At 50.7% G+C, this 16,022-nt stretch overlaps 2 protein-coding genes across 2 annotated transcripts; both read right to left on the bottom strand.

Annotated features, from left to right (window-relative positions):
* Positions 1–6,697: 6,697 nt before the first annotated feature.
* On the bottom strand, positions 6,698–8,612 carry LOC127763706 (transcription repressor OFP8-like). Its single transcript, XM_052288488.1, has one exon. The coding sequence runs from the start codon at positions 8,245–8,247 to the stop codon at positions 7,405–7,407; it is 843 nt and encodes a 280-aa protein (XP_052144448.1). The 5' UTR covers positions 8,248–8,612; the 3' UTR covers positions 6,698–7,404.
* A 3,875-nt stretch (positions 8,613–12,487) lies between these two features.
* LOC127762242 (rho GTPase-activating protein 5-like) lies at positions 12,488–15,708 on the bottom strand. Its single transcript, XM_052286678.1, has 5 exons — positions 15,089–15,708; positions 14,097–14,217; positions 13,870–13,989; positions 13,310–13,540; positions 12,488–13,209 (listed from the first exon to the last, which is right to left on the bottom strand). The coding sequence occupies exons 1-5, from the start codon at positions 15,547–15,549 to the stop codon at positions 12,670–12,672; spliced, it is 1,473 nt and encodes a 490-aa protein (XP_052142638.1). The 5' UTR covers positions 15,550–15,708; the 3' UTR covers positions 12,488–12,669.
* Positions 15,709–16,022: the final 314 nt, after the last annotated feature.

Raw genomic sequence — 16,022 nt, 5'->3', positions numbered from 1 at the left:
GCAACAGGGGAACCTCCTTATCGGCGGGAGCGGCGGGACGGCGGGTGCGCTTGCACTAACTCGTGGCCATGGCGGGTCAGGGAGGCAGGCGACGCCGCCGGTCGCTGGGCTGTGGCGGCGGATGGAGTCACATCGTCGGTAACCGTCGGCGGGCACGGGCGGCGAAGGGTGGTGGAAGAAAAGGGGATAGAATGACATGTGGGGCCCACGTGGGCCCTACCTTTTTTATAATTTCTATGTGAAACTGACATGTGGGTCCCACGAGATTTATTTATTTTTCGAGTTGAATTGCCACGTAAGCGCCACGTCAATGCCACGTCGGACAGAGACCTAGTCAAACAAGGCACGTAGGCGCCACATCAGCCAAAACCGCCTTCAAAACCGCCAAGGGACCTCGTTTGCCCGGTTTTCGTAAATTGGGGGACGGGTCGTACCCGGTTTTGCGGTCAAGGGACGAAAATCGGACTGGACTAGAAATAGAAGGGACCCAAAGTGAACTTATTCCAACAAGTTCGGGTATTTGGGCCAGAGGCCCAGATCTGATCGTTTCAACCCACGGCCAATCTACGAATGACAAATGTGCGCCAGAGTGCCAGTCTGCCAGACATCTCCAATCCTTTTCCCCGTGGCTATGCTCAACTACCCGTAATTCTGGGAAGGAATAAGTTCACTTTAGGTCCCTCTATTTGTCGCCCAGTCTGATTTTCGTCCCTGAACCGCAAAACCGGGTATGACCCGTCCCCCAACTTACGAAAACGGACAAACGAGGTCCCTTAGCGGTTTTGAGGATGGTTTTGGCTGACGTGGCGCCTACGTGGCCATTTTGACTCGGTCTTCATCTGATGTGGCACAAACGTGGCGCTTACGTGGCAATCCGATCCAGAAAAATAATAAAACCCGTGGGCCCCACATATCAGTCCAACTCATCCCTCCTCTTCTTCCTCCTCTCTCCCCATCTCCTCTCTCTTCATCTCTCTCTCCTCTCCTCTCTCTCCAGGCGACGTCGGCCGCTCCTCTCCCTCCCACCTGCGGGTCGCCGCACGCCACTCCCTCCCGCTGGTCCCCGTGCGCCGCTGCTCCTCTCCCGCCCTTCCACCGGCCGCCGACGCTCGCGCACCACCGCTCCTCTCCCTCCCTCCCATCAGCCGGCGTGCGCTGCCTCATCTCCCACCGGCCGCCCCGACGAGCTCGCCTCCTCCCTCGCGGCGACGGACAGCGCATGGCCGGCGGCGGGCGACGGCACGCGAGGCACCTGGGGTGGCGGCAGCCATATCTCTCTTGCGCACGCTCGCCGAGCCGTCCGCCACCCTTCTCCTCGATGGCCACCGGCGGGAGAAGAGGGATCGAAGCCGCGCGCCTCTCCCCGTCCCTCGGTCGCCGCGGCCCTCCTCCCGTCGTCCTCCCCCTCCGCCGCGCCCTCTCGCTCCCGCTCCCCCGTGCCGCCGACTCTACTTCCTCGCCACCACGGCCGGGACGGCCGCGCCGACACCCTCCCCTTGTCGGAGCTCCGCAAGCGCCATGGCAGCTCTGCTGTTTCTGGTGGTGGTGGTGGTGGTGAGGACGAGAAGCTCCACTTGCTCCGCCGCCTCCTCGCACGGCCCGACGTCGCCATCGACCCCACGCGCCTCGCGCGCCGGCGCGCGCGCCGTCGCCTGCCGCCGGCCATGCGCTGTCCGTCGCCGCTCTGCCCGCCCCGTGGCCTGCCGCCGCCGCCGCTCCGCCGCAAGGACGAGGGAGAGCCGAGAGGAAGAAGAGGAAGAGCCAAGAGTGGAGAAGGAGAGGTGAGGGGAGCCGGCGAGCTCAGCTTGGGGGGCGGCGGGAGCGGCGTCATCAGCGTCGCTCCACCCACCGCCCGCCGCCGCTCCATTTCGCCCCGCTGCCGCTCCGCTTCCTCCCGTCGCCCACCGCCCGCCGTCACTTCATTCATCGCTGGCCGCCGCGCCGCTTCGCTCCGTCGCCACTCCGCTCCGTCACCGCTCCGCCCGTCGCCCCCTCAGCGCCGTCGCTCGCCCTTCTCTCCTGGCAGTGTAGGGGGGAGAGAGGGGGGGATAGAGATAAGGAGGCTGACATGTGGGACCACATGGCCCCACCTTTTTTTAATTATTTTTTGTGTAGCTGACATATGGGTCCCACTATTTTTATTATTTTTTCGAGATAAAATTGCCTCGTAATCATCACGTCAATGCCAAGTGGGACGAAGACCTAGTCAAAGGAGCCACGTAGGCGCCACATAGACGCCACATCGGCCAAAACCGCCCTCCATACTGCCGAGGGACTTTGTTTGCCCGGTTTCGTAAGTTGGGGGACGGGTCGTACCCGGTTTTGTTGTCAAGGGACGAAAATCGGACTGACTGACAAATAGAGGGACCTAAAGTGAACTTATTCCTTCTGGGAAACCCCAGCCACTGCAAATGCAGTGATATGGAACGGACACTCGAACTAAGAGCAAGTTAAATAGTACAGTCACCTGTAAGCGCTAAAAATTTACCGCGTCATCTAACAGCTAATTAAACCACGCTAAATACAGTAATCGGCTATAACGTTGCTTTACCCAACGTAAGGTTCTATCTTTCTATTGGCTGTTCGCAGCTATCTCTTCCCTTGCACAGGGCTGCGTCAAAGAAAGTTTCTAGGCACTCGCGCCTAAGCCGGTGATAATATAGTCGTTCGCTTTTATCTCTCCGCTCTTTCTCTCTCTGCCACGTATGTTAAAATCTTATGTAAGCAGGCTATTACCTCATTATTGTACTTGCTCTAATACTAATACTATATATACTGATACTTGTGCGTGCCGTGCAAGAGCAAGGGCCTCATTAGTTGCCCTATAGCTTATAAGCCAAAGCCAAAATTTGAATTTTAAAACTTGTTTTTGAATTTGATTTTAATGTTTTTTCAACATAGTTCTTTTTTAACTTTGGCTTTTCAACCACTAAGAACATATCATTTTTTAATTGCTAATATACTGTTATGGCTTATAATAAGAAGTGGGCACCAGATGGAGACCCAAGCGAGCAACCAGCACTAGAGTGGGCTGGTTGGCCGACTGCTGTACGCCTGTAACGACTGCATACTGAAAACAACGCAATGCAGCAGAATTGGATCCTGCAACTCTACTTCTAGGATTTCTGTGCAAGCATTATTCTTTACCGGATCTGTCGGATTCATCCTACTACCTCCGTCTCATAATAAATGCAACCGTAGATATCCGTGTCTAACGTTTGACTGTCCGTCTTATTTGAAAAATTTATGAAAAAATTTAAAAAATTTAGTCATACATAAAGCACTATTCATGTTTTATCATCTAATAGCAATAAAAATATTAATCATAAAAAAAATTCAAATAAGACGAATGGTCAAACATTGAATGTGAATAGTGTAAAACTACACTTATTTTGAGATGGAGGGAGTACCTTTTGTCACAGTCATATTTGGGCTCGTAGGTTCAGCCACCGGCTGTTCTTCGGAGTTCAGAGGATGCTGAATTTGCTGATACTGATCAAAGTTGGAGCACCAACTACCGACGAGTACCAACTGGTTCAAGGAGACAACCGCTTAACCTAACTCATGCCTCCTTGCATGCCCTCTTTGGTCTTTGCTGCTGTCGATATCTATTGACACAGTGATGCCCCTGGTCGTCTTTTCTACAGTCCCGATCAAGTACTACGGACGAAATAGATTTGCAGATCCACTAACATCGATCAGGATGCTGCCGGCCGGGTTAATTTATCAGCGAGTCGTGACAAAAGCTAGCTATACTCATCAACTGACACTGTAGCGTACAGTTGACGTCACCGCTGTTAATCCTGACGAGCTGTGCCCTTTGTCGAAGGCTAGGAGTATTGCCAGGTATATTGAAATACAGTTGCTAAACTGTGACGACAGAAGAAACAGCAGACTGCACGTTGATGATGATGATCGACCGACCCACCCTTGCTGCATCTGAATCTCGCGCCCACTCGCCAGTGTCCAAGTTGCCAGTTCAACTTGTATTAATTCGGAACACTGCTGGAGCCAGGGTGCACAGGCCAAGAACAGATATGGTCCATAGCGTACTCGATCCATGCCATACCCTATCGATCTCACCCGGAGATATTCTCTGATACTACTGCCTCAGCTTAACTTGACTCGGACTATCTTAGCTAGGGGGAGACTGAAAGTCTGAGCTCTGAAACTCACCGTCGTCGCCTGCTTATAATGGTCTGCGAGAACGAATCGGATTCCCAAGCTATTGCCTCCTGCTTGCTCTGATGAAGAAGCATTTCTTGGAGATCAGAAATGAGTGTATATACTACTACTAGCACATCGGTCAGCGGCGACCGTGATGACGCAAGGGAGGATGCCGGAGACGGGAGTGGAGACAAGCGCTTGCGAGCCAAGCAGGCTGCGGAGGAGGCGACCTGCATCGCGCGCGCGCTAGCTGTCTCTTCCGATGGCCCCGGCCGTAAGCAGGAGGCCAGCTTGGACTAATTTGTTCCCTTCGCGCCCGTGCCGATGGCCTCCATACGAAGCAACAAACAAAGGGATCGGCCCTGGTCGAGCCCGTGGCCTTTGTCTCGGGAAGAGATTAGGTGCACCGCCCGGCATGGGATGCGCGGGACGGGATGCCTGCCTGCCTGATGCCCTGATATCATTCCCGGATTCCTTGCTGGGCGTTGAGTTTCCGGTGTCAGGATTTTGTTCTTCCCTTTGTTTTGAGATATCTTGTTATCCCTTTTGTAGTTTTGTTATTCCCCAATGTCGCATGTACTACATCATTACATGCATCATGGTCATGGACGCCCAAGTTCTCATGTCAGTTCCTGAATCGGCGGGGATATGATGCGTGTGGTTGATCGTCAGGTGAGAGATCGATCCATCAGGATTTTTATTTTTTTTAGAAAAATATTTTACTAATAAACCTCTAGAAAAACTTCTTAGAGTAAAGTCTATCACCGGTCCCTAAACTTTTACCGTTGTGTCATCCCAGTCCCTAAACTCGCAAATCAACCGTTCAGATTCTCAAACTTGTTCGACTGTGTCATCCTGATCCCTAAACTTGCAGATCACTCATTTAGGTCCCCCAACTTATTCAGTTTTTTTTTTGATTCAGTTGTGTCACACCAGTCTCTAAACTTGGATTTGAATATCATCTGGGCCAAATAGGACGGTCTAAAAGACTTTATATTTAAAAATAATTCATAATCTTTTCATGTGAACTCTAATGAAGACAAACTTTATATTAAACTTGTATCCCTCGACGCGATCTACAACTTTGTAGTTGAATTTTTTTTTTATTTTAAGTCATTTTTTGTCCCAAAATGTTATTTTAAAATTAAAATTTCAAAATCTATAAACATGCAACAATATTTTGGGACCCTAAACAGTTTTAATTCAAAAACTTTTCAACTACAAAGTTGTAGGTCGCGTTGTGGGCTACAATTTTGATATAAAGTTTGTCTTCATTAGAGTTCACATGAAAAAGTTATGAATTATTTTTTGATATAAAGTTTTTAGACCGTCCTGTTTAGGGACCAGGGTGACACAACTGAACAAGTTGAAGGTCCTAAACGAGTGATCTGCAAGTTTAAGGACCAGGATGACACAGTCGAACAAGTTTGAGAATCCGAACGGTCGATTTGCGAGTTTAGGGACCGGGATAATACAGCGGTACAAGTTTAGGGACCGATGATGGACTTTACTCAACTTCTTATTTACAGAAATATATGCCTTTCGCGGCACCAACGTCATTAACGCCGTGGTTTAACATGATGGACAATATGATGATACCATCCCCTTGACGTTAGTGTCATTTGCGTCGATCATTTTACATCAATGACTTAGTTTTCTTGGGAACAAGAGGGATGCTAACATCACCATAAGGATTCAATTCTAGAATAAGGTTTTCCTAAGGATCTATTTATAAAATAAGGTTTTAAAAACAGGAATGCTAGGGGATGGGATACCGTTTCCCAACGGGATGCTTCTCCCCCACAAACGTGATTCTCACCCATGCGACGCGGCCGAAGCCATTAGCGCACGCCTGTCCCCCACCGCCGTCGTCCCTGTCCTCTACCACCGCCGCCGTCCCCGTCCCCCGCCGCTGCCACGCCCGTCGCCGCCGCGCCCGCACCCACCGCCGCCGCCGCGGCGCCCGTCCCCCGCCGCCGCCATCCCCGTCCCCCACCGCTGCCGCGCCTGTCCCCGTCGTCCCCGCCGCGCCCGCACCCACCGCCGCTGCCGCCGTCGCCGTCCTCGTCTACAGGGGACGGCTGTAGGTGGCCGGCCGCGTCGGGATGCTCTCCCCAACGGGATGTACAGTTATATCTACTAGGGATCACCTGATACCTGGTAAGTATCATCCGATATCTCATAAGTATCGCGCGATACATAGCAGAAATCGTCTGATACCTGACATGATACCTCGCGAGTATCACGCGATACGTGATAGAAATCGTTTGATACCTGACAGGTATCACATGAAACCTCGCGAGTATCACACGATACGTGGTAGAAATCGCATGATTCATGATAAGTATCACATGATACTTTGCAAGTATCACCTGAAACGTGTGTAGAATCGTCTGATACCTGATAGGTATCACACCTGATATCTACTCGGGATCATCCCGTTCGAAAACGGGATTCCGTTATATAGCAGCCCCTTTTAAAAAAGAACTAAAATAAAAAATATTTCCCCTGGATCCATTCTCCCGTCAGTTCGTGATGATTGTTTCGCCACACTTTACCACACAGCCAGTTCCATTGTTCCAAGATAGCCATTCGTCTACAGCTTGCGGTTAATTTTGTTGCAGTGTAGGAGGCTGACAAGCAACCACCGCCCGGGGTCGGAGGACGGCGAATCGGGAACCCGTACATGTTACCTGAAAGGGACATCAGAATTCAGTGCCCGTGATGGGCTGCTGCTGATGGACGCGGAATGACAAGCACGCATGACATCGAGGACGAGGTGGATGCCTTGCCTTCCCACTCCCACAGTCCCACTCCCTCGGCCCTCGCTCGCGTCGTTGCCGCCTGCGCGCGCCAACCACCCACCGCCGATCCACCCGCATGCGTACGTGCAAACCCGCGCGTCGGGGCCCCTCCAACTCGCGCGCCCGTATCGTCCGTGACTCCGGCCCCCGAACCGGCCGGTCCTAACCTTCGTACGCCGTTGCCGCTTTGCCCCCGTCCTTCTCTTTTCGGCTTCATGATTTGTACCAGTAACCAGTGTACCATACACACCGCAAGATAAATGACACGAGACAAAATGCGAGGACGCGCGAAAGCACAGAGACGCACGCACGGTGTCACCGGACTAATCTCCAATTTGATATCGAGTAGCAGTACTTGTGTATTGCCCCGGAGTAACCCACATCGCGGGTGATTACACAGCGCGCGTGCGAGCGTTGCACGTACGCGTTACGATTACACGCGCCATGCCCGTGGTGAAGGGTGGCGGTGGCGCGGAGGCGTCCTCGGCGCGGGCGGCCTTGCCGCCGGAGCCACCGGCTCGCGGCGTGAGGAGGGGGGCGGGTGGTGGTGGTGGACGAGGGAGGCAGTAGCCGCGAACACGCCGTCCCAGATCTCGGCGAAGGCGCGGAGGATGACGTCGTGGTGGTGCGGCGCGTTGAGGGTGAGGAAGCGGCGGAGCATCTCGCGGAGGTCCTCGCCGGCGACGATCCCGTTCTCCACGATCATCTGCAGCATCGACTGCCGGAAGTCGCCCAGCGGGTCGTCGGACTGCTTCACCACCGCCACGCTGCCGTCGAGCGCCACACCGACGCCGTCGCCGCCGCCATCGTCGCGGCAGTCTCCTGGTTTGTCCGTGGCATCGCCGTTGCCGCCGTTCTTCTCCTTCCTGTCCTCCTGTGGCGGCAGCGGCGACGACGGCGCCGGCGAGTGTTTCTTGTCGTGGTGCTGGTGGTGGCTCTTCCGGCCCCACGACGCGACGCTCTGCTCCAGCTCGCTGAGCTCGCGCAGAAGGCCGGAGAAGCTCTCCGGCCCGCAGCCGCCGCCGCCGTCGTGGTCGAACTCCACCACGGAGTGCTCCCAGAGGAAGGACGACGATGCGGACGTCATGGTAAGAGTGTCCGTCGTCGTCGACCCCGACGGGTTCGTCCCGGCGCTCCTGCGCCGCGTCGCCGTTGTGGACGGCGTCCCCGCCGCCGATGCCGAGACGGACACGCTCTTCGCGTCCTTGCAGCCGCAGCGGAGCGTGAACCCCGCGCTGGCGTGGCGCTTCTTGGCCGAAACGCCAGGACTCATCATGCCCTGTGATCTCGTCACTCGCTAGCTAAGCTGCGGATGCAAACTGTGCGTGCGTTGCAAGCTCAAAAGAGACTTCCGGTTTCTCTCGTTGGCTCGCGCGCTGCAAGCTTATAAAGCAACGGAGATGGCAGCGTGCACCGCAAGTGCGTGGTCCTCCCAAATTGCACACGGTTAAAATCCAGGGGAAAAAAGGGATCAATGCCGGGATTGTCTCGTTGCACAGAACACAACCCGGGCCGTCAAATGATTCCTCACCCAATATAAAACAAAAGGCAGTCAAAACAGGCTGTCGCATGCACAAGATTTTCTCTTGTTGCAAAGCAACTGATCTGTATCTGTATGACTGTATGGTTGTATAATGTATTGTCCTGTCTGCAAAATGTGTACTGCTTAGTACAGTGGTTACAATTAACTACGTGTTGGATAGTACAGTAGCACCATTAACTTCTCGCGATGGGCTGATGGTCCATTGGTCCCTGGCTCCTTGCAACTGCAATTTCGGGGTATACCGTTTTGGCGTTTGGTGTAGCTGGTCAGCTCGGGCCATCGCTGATGCATTTCCGTTTGGTGTTTGCCGTGCACGGCAGGGTGATTTCCGGACGCGCGTCTTCTGTTAGGCTGTTAATTGCTGTGCATGCATTCTGCTGGAATTCTGCCGTCGTTTTCGGAAGTTTGTAGGTAGTCTCTGAGATTTGATAAGTTAAGGGCAGCGCGAAAATGTGGCGTACTTTCAAGTCCACGACTGGCCATGATTTGACTTGGTAAATGCTCTGTTCTGTTGTGCAGCAGCAGAGCCAATAACATGGTTGAGTCGAACGGCTAATAACGTTTCTTTGATTATCAACTATTTTTCGAACATCAATGGTAATTCTTAGTGAAAGTTACAGTGGCGGAGCCTGATCTGCGCGGGAGTTTCCTTCGCTGCGGTCGTTTCTGTTTGCATGAATGAACACGGGCATGTGTAGTGTAAATGGAGGAGCTTCTTAAGTTAGGCAACAAAATGTGAGAAACTAGTACAGTAGTGTTCCAAGTACATGCATAATGCGTTCCCGAAAATGACAAAGTTAAGGATCGCATGGTGAGGTCGATGGCGGGCGCGTGTGGATAATTGTACGGGGCCGAGAGCCCGAGACAGCTGGGCTCTGCTCTGAATGACGGTATTGATCGTGAGAGCCTAACTCCACACCCCACGGGCACACACGATTCAGTTTTTTGGTAGAGAAAAAAAGGTAGTTGATTCAATCCAAAACAGAAAAGGACCAGAGCCAACAGCTTCAACATGGGCTGTTTGAGTGTTTGGGACAAAAAGATCGTCACACGTACTATTATTGTTTTGGTGGATTGAAGATACGCACCCATGTTGTACATTTACGTAGCAGGAAGCTTCCAAGGCATATCAGCTAGATCGTACCAAGATTGCGGATCTGATTCAGGTGCAGTATTCTTGAGGGTCCACTTGGCTGTTGGTTGATTGAAACGTTCATCGTTAGAAGTCTAAACTAGAATTGGAAGGGAAAGAAAAGAATTTCGCTAGTGCAATCTGTTTCAAGCTAATCATGCCCATCATCTCCTAGACTGAAGGAACGCTGGTTTGTATGAGTATCACATCTCAAACTGCATTTAATTTTGAGTACGAATTACCCCTGAACTATCGTGGTCGTTCGAATTACTCCCAACTATGCAAACCGGATGAATTACCCCCTCGATCCAATCCACGGTGGTTTTGGTCTACGTGGCATACACGTGTAGTCCAGTCAGCATTCTAATTATAAAAAAAAGTAGGACCCACCTATCATATTCTCTTCCACTGTTCCTCTCTCTCACTCTTCCTCTCCTCTCTCTCTTCTCTGTCTCACTCTTCCCCTCTCTCTCTCACACGCACGGCGGCAGGCGGGGGACACGAAGGGGCAGCGGCGGCGCGCACGCACCCGGACGGGGCCGGAGGCGGCGGCGAGGACGGCAGCACGCACGGCGCAGCGGCGCGCACGCATGCGGACAGGGGCGGCGGCGGCGAGGACGGCGGCACGCACGCGGCCGCAGGCTCGAGGCCTCGACCTCCCTCTGCCCCGAGCGCTCTTGTCCTCCTCGACGCGCCGCCCCATCTACGCCTTCAACGAGAGGGTGGGCGACCTCCGGCGCGTCGCCGTCGACGCGTTCGCGCGCTCAAGGCGCGGTGGGCGTGCCTCCAGAAGCGCACGGAGGTGAAGCTCCAGGACCTCCCCGTCGTGCTCGGCACCTGCTGCGTCCTCCACAACATCTGCGAGACGCGCGGCGAGGAGCTCGAGCCGTAGCTCCGGTACGAGCTCGTCAACGACGAGACCTTGCCGGAGACCCCCGTCCGCTCCGAGGCCGCCAAGCGCAACAGGGACAACATCGCCCACAACCTCCTCCACCGCGGCTTCGCCGGAACCACCTTCCTTTGAGGATCGATTCGATCACACCACCGCCGCTTCTTGATTTCCCCCTTGGTACAAAATCCCCGACAAAGTAGCAATTCTTTTAGCCGCTAGAATAGAAAGATTTTTGTGATTTGTCAATGTCCTGCAGACCTGCAGTTTGATTGCTTTGTTTTGTCGTCGGCGTGAACTCTTCATTGTTTGATTGCCGCGCGCGCGCCGCCGTGCGCGCTGCAGCGCCGTCCATGCCGCCATCCTCGCTGCCGCCGCCCCTGTCTGCATGCGTGCGCGCCGCTGCGCCGTGCGTGCTGCCGTCCTCGCCGCCGTGCGCGTCTCGGCCACGTCGCCGTCCTCGCCGCCGCCCCTTCGTGTCCCCGCCTGCCGCCGTGCGTGTGAGAGAGAGGGGAAGAGTGAGACAGAGAAGAGAGAGAGAGAGGAGAGGAAGAGTGAGAGAGAGAGGAACAGTGAAAGAGATTATGACAGGTGGGTCCTACTTTTTTTTTTATAATTAGAATGCTGACTGGACTGCTACGTGTACGCCACGTAGACAAAAACCACCGTGGATTGGATTGAGGGAGGTAATGCATCCGGTTTACATAGTTGGGGGTGAAGAATGTCCGGTTTTGTGGTTCAGGGGTAATTCGGACGACCGCGATAGTTCGGGGGGGGGGGGGGGGAATTCGTACTTTTTCCTTTAATTTTCAATTTTTTTCATACTTGAAGTAAACCATTCACTACGACATACCAGTCTAAACACAAGAATTCATTTCGAGGCAAAGTTTACAAGATCCATAAGGGCCCGTGAAGTTTGGAGTTGTATGTCTTTCTCTCTCTCGGCCCGACGGCCCGCAAAACGCCTCCTCAATGCGGCAGTCCAACGGGTGAAAGACTGAAGGCCTGTTTTGTTTGGTTTGGTTCCAAATTTTGCCCCAACAATTATTTAGCAACTTTAATTTTTTTTAGATAATAGAATATAACATCCCGGCCTTTACTCAAAAGAGCTACAACCAATTATTACATAGAAGCATTTGACGAACATAGTGTAAATCTAATTGAATAGAACACACCGCAAGGAACAATAAAGAATTCAGCCTAACATAAGGAGATTACAATTATTGAAGTCTATTTGTAAATCTCCAACCATAATTGGCAAAAAGTTGTATAACCATAGTCTCCAACTTCCGACATGCAACTTTCAGAAACTCTTCATTATCTTCACACATTTGTAGTTGTGCCCAAAACCGAAACCAATGGGTTGCTCTGAAAATTATTTTGGCAACTTTAATAGTGTATATAAAAGTCATTTGGATTGATACCAATTTTTGCCAAGATCAATAGAGTTGATAACTTGATATTACTCTTCCCTACCCAAAAAAGCCAAAGCTTGTCCAAGGTTTGGCACGAACCAAACATGCCCTGAAAAACTGAGCAACGTTTGATTAGACATCTGCCCTGCTATCTTCGGGCCGTATTGAATTGAAGTCTACCAAATTCTGCCCGTACTAAAACCCAATGAAATGTTACCCTACCAAAATTTTGTTATTGCTTGGCATTTGTCTTGTGGGCACATTTTGGTTTCAGACCAGACCATTTTTGATAGTGCTAAATATTTTGGTAGGGGCTCAAATCAAAATGATACTAGCTTCAAACCAAGATGATAGCGCTTACCAGCACCACAAAACTGGAGTACTGAAGATGATGGCGTTTTGTACCTTGTCCCATTCAAATCACTTGCACAGCAATTGATTGGAAAGGGGCTAAGGCTACTCTTGATTTCTGTTAGTAACAAGTATAACTAACAACCGAAAGTAATGATGGCATCGTACAAGTTGATTGGTCAGAAATGAATAGTTGAAATATACAGGCAGGAACTCGACATCAGTAGTTCAGTACTACTACCACCAAATTGGCTAATACCTTATACAGTTCTACTCACGAAATCTAGGACAATGGTTGATGAAATGTTAAGTAAACATGCCTCTAAAAATAATGGAAACTATCAACTACACCCTATCGTGTCATTACTTCATACACAGGCTTGTCCCGCTTCACCTGATTTTTTCATGGACCTACTCAACTGAAAAACAGGGTGTCTGCACAGCCTCCCTACTCCTTTCCGAAATTTAAATCTGTCAAATAAACCTTCCACATTGTCATTACTGAATTTGCTTGCAGAATTGCTGGCTTGGCTACTTGAATCACTATCTATGGGAGAAAATTCCCTGCTGCTGTTGTCATGGTCCTTATTGTCGCGTTTCTTGGGTCGTCCAGCACTACCTTGTGCGTCATTATGACGCAATGGTTCTGCTCTAAAGAGGAAGTGATCAAGAGTAGCCCCACTAATCATTGGAAAATCATTATTTTGCTGAGTTGAACAAATGGTGGGCTTGTCCAAATGCTCTAATGCCTGAGGTTCATCTTTGTCACTTGGGGAACCAGAGCTTGATGGGAATGCACTTGATGGCGTAGCTGTTTCTTCCCGTCCCTTCACAGTCTTCAAGATAAGTGTCTTGAGAAAATTCATCACTTGAACTGCATGTATCAAAGCAGTCAAGGGATCGGCCATCTATAAAAGAGATGGTATGTTACATGATTAATCTGTGAAATAGCAAATTCTGTAGATAGCAAGAAAAAATAAATAAAGCCAAATAGATTTTGAGAATAACCTGAGTCATGTTTGGTGCAAAAACCATAGCAATGTTGCGAGCGTTCATCTTATTGTAGTTTTCATGTTCCACAACATCTGCCATCAGATTGATGGCCCAATCAAGTAGTGCTGCTTCCACTGGAGGTAGAGTACTCGCAAGGAGAGCGCATTCTTCTTCAGTGTTGCAGTGCATCACTTGTTCTGGAGTCAATGAGTCCAATACTCCACTTGGAAGTTCACGAAACCATGCCTACAATCAGCATCACACCGGTCATGGAATGGTGTAGAAGAGAACAAACAGATAAAAAGTAACAATACAAAAACTCATTTATCTGTAGACTTCTTCAAAATATAATTTAGTCTATGTATGCGCTAGATACTCTAGAGTCTAGTCTATCTATTGATTACTGTCTGAAATCTTATATCTAAACCTCTGTACTGCATAAACAATGTCTGCATTATCATATTTGAAGGCTTTGTACATGTTCAATTTCCATAAGGTTGGGTTTTATGCATTTAAAACATATGGTAAATAAATCAAAGGTTAATTAAAAGCACAAGAAATAATTATCACCACACCTTTATGAGGCCCGTCAGACAGTGCATGTCAACACCATCCGGAACAACACCCATGTTTAGTTGCTCCCTGACATATAGTTCCTGACTATTGTCTGCATTTATTCTGAAGATTCCTTCAGCCTGGGAAAACAAGAAGCAGAATTTCAGAACTTTTTTCCATTTTTTGCTGAGTAGTGTAAATGCTAGTATTATTAAGGTTCCAAAATTTGTTGGCCATTTGGCCTTACCTGAAGCCCCCCAAGTTGATATAACTTCCTTTGCATGGTCAATAGTATTGTTGGCACACTGTTTCCTCTGTTATCGTATGAGCATTGCATGGACGTTGGTGAAACTCCAAATACACTCACACTGTGTAAGGAAATAGATTAAACATAAACTAAGTTAGGGTCTGATAGCTTTGCTAGAAATTCACTAATAAAGGTAGGCTGCAAAGTTCTTTTAAGGAAAAGAACTTATAACAATTGAACTTAAGAAACAGAAATGATCCTTAGTTCCCCTCTACAACTGAAAGGTTATGTATCATACATACAACAATACCAGGATAGGAATCAGTAAGGGGTAACAACTAACTACAAAAGATGAAACATATGAAGCGCCCTTGCCTGTTCGGAAAAAAGACTTTGGTGCCCCAACGGATGGTTGAGGGTAAGATAGTAAAATTAAAACAGTGATAGATGGGACAAGCAGTATTCTAAATAGTGCTAAAATTAATTATATTTTGGCATAAATTTCAAATGCTAAAAGTGCTTATATTTTGGGACTGAGGAATATATCACAACATCCCAATGCCTGACAAGGACAAAGAGAGTCATCTCCACAAAAGGAATGTGCTTTAGAAGATTCCCCAGTAGTCGAACTTGGCAGTGCCATCCTTGGAAATGGCAACAGTTCTGGCTTCCTGTAAGAGTTTGCAAACGTAACAGTCCTATTGGCTCGTCGCTCGTGGGTAACCAATTCCGAATCGGTAATAAGGGCTCGGCGAGGCAACTATTCTGTGTGCACTTTTGCTTAGTTACGCGGCAATGTGGCACTATATTTAGCATCATGCCATGAACTTAATTCGGAAACGAACAGCAGTGCAGGGTGAAAATGGGCTTAATCCACACAGGTAGTAGCACCGCAGATGCTGATCTCCGGAGCGGAACCCCAATTCCAGAGCCCCCGCCTCAAATCCACGGAGCATGGAGAAGGCGAAGCAAGGCAATGGCGCGGCACTGACCTGGCGCTAGGCGCGGGGCGGGGCACGTCGGGCTCGAGGTCGGCGGGGAGGCCGAGGAACCCCACGAAGCGGTCGAAGGTGACGTGCGAGACGTGCCGCACGTCGGTGGGCCGGCCAATCTGCATCCCCGCAGCAGCCGCCGCCGCCGCCGCGGCCCCTTCGTCCTCCGCGGCGCGCACGCTGCTGCACAGCAGCAGCGACCTCCGCAGCGCCGCCGCCACCGTCTCCACGACGGACACCCCTCCTCCTCCTCCTCCCCTCGCCGCCGGCAGCATCAGCGGCGATGACACCGGCACCTCGCCCTCCATCTCCTCCTCCTCCCCTTCGTACTCCTCTTCCTCCTCCTCCTCCTCCTCCTCCTCCTCCACCTCCTCGTCCTCGTCGTCCTCCTCTTCCTCCTCGTCGGAGTCGGGGCGGGAGAAGGGGATCTGGTGGCCGAAGCGGATCTGGGACGGCGCCATGGAAGGAGTATGTATCTAGGATGCCAACTTCCTCGCGAGAAGCAAAGACCGGAGAGAGGGAGGAAGGAAAGAATAGGCGGCGGTCTCGGTGGTGGGAGAGAAGTGGGTTTGGAGGCGTGACGAGAGGTGGCTTAAGCTTAAGCCCGCTTTGCTGCCTCGCTGGTTTGCTTGACTGCCTCTTTAAACTTCGCTGTCTTCGGCTCTAAAAAAACAAGCCCACCGTTTAATCCCCATCTGCCGGCGTCCTAATCATGCGATCGATCATTTTTGGGCCCTCTCGTCTGCCTTAGGTGACCAATCGAAGATACATTTGAAAAAAAAAACAGAGTAATGGAATAAACAACAGAAGCCACTGTAGTAAGATGGAGAAGAAAATGAACTCTTTTTTTCATGAAATGGTGCAGTTGTTACAGCCAATGGCAGGTGTGAATACATTCCGTAATGCTCGTACCATCGGGGTGACAATAATTGCA

The sequence above is a fragment of the Oryza glaberrima genome, chromosome 2 (genome assembly GCF_000147395.1).
Source record: "Oryza glaberrima chromosome 2, OglaRS2, whole genome shotgun sequence".
Lineage (NCBI taxonomy): Eukaryota > Viridiplantae > Streptophyta > Magnoliopsida > Poales > Poaceae > Oryza > Oryza glaberrima.
This window is presented reverse-complemented; position numbering and strand designations above follow the sequence as displayed.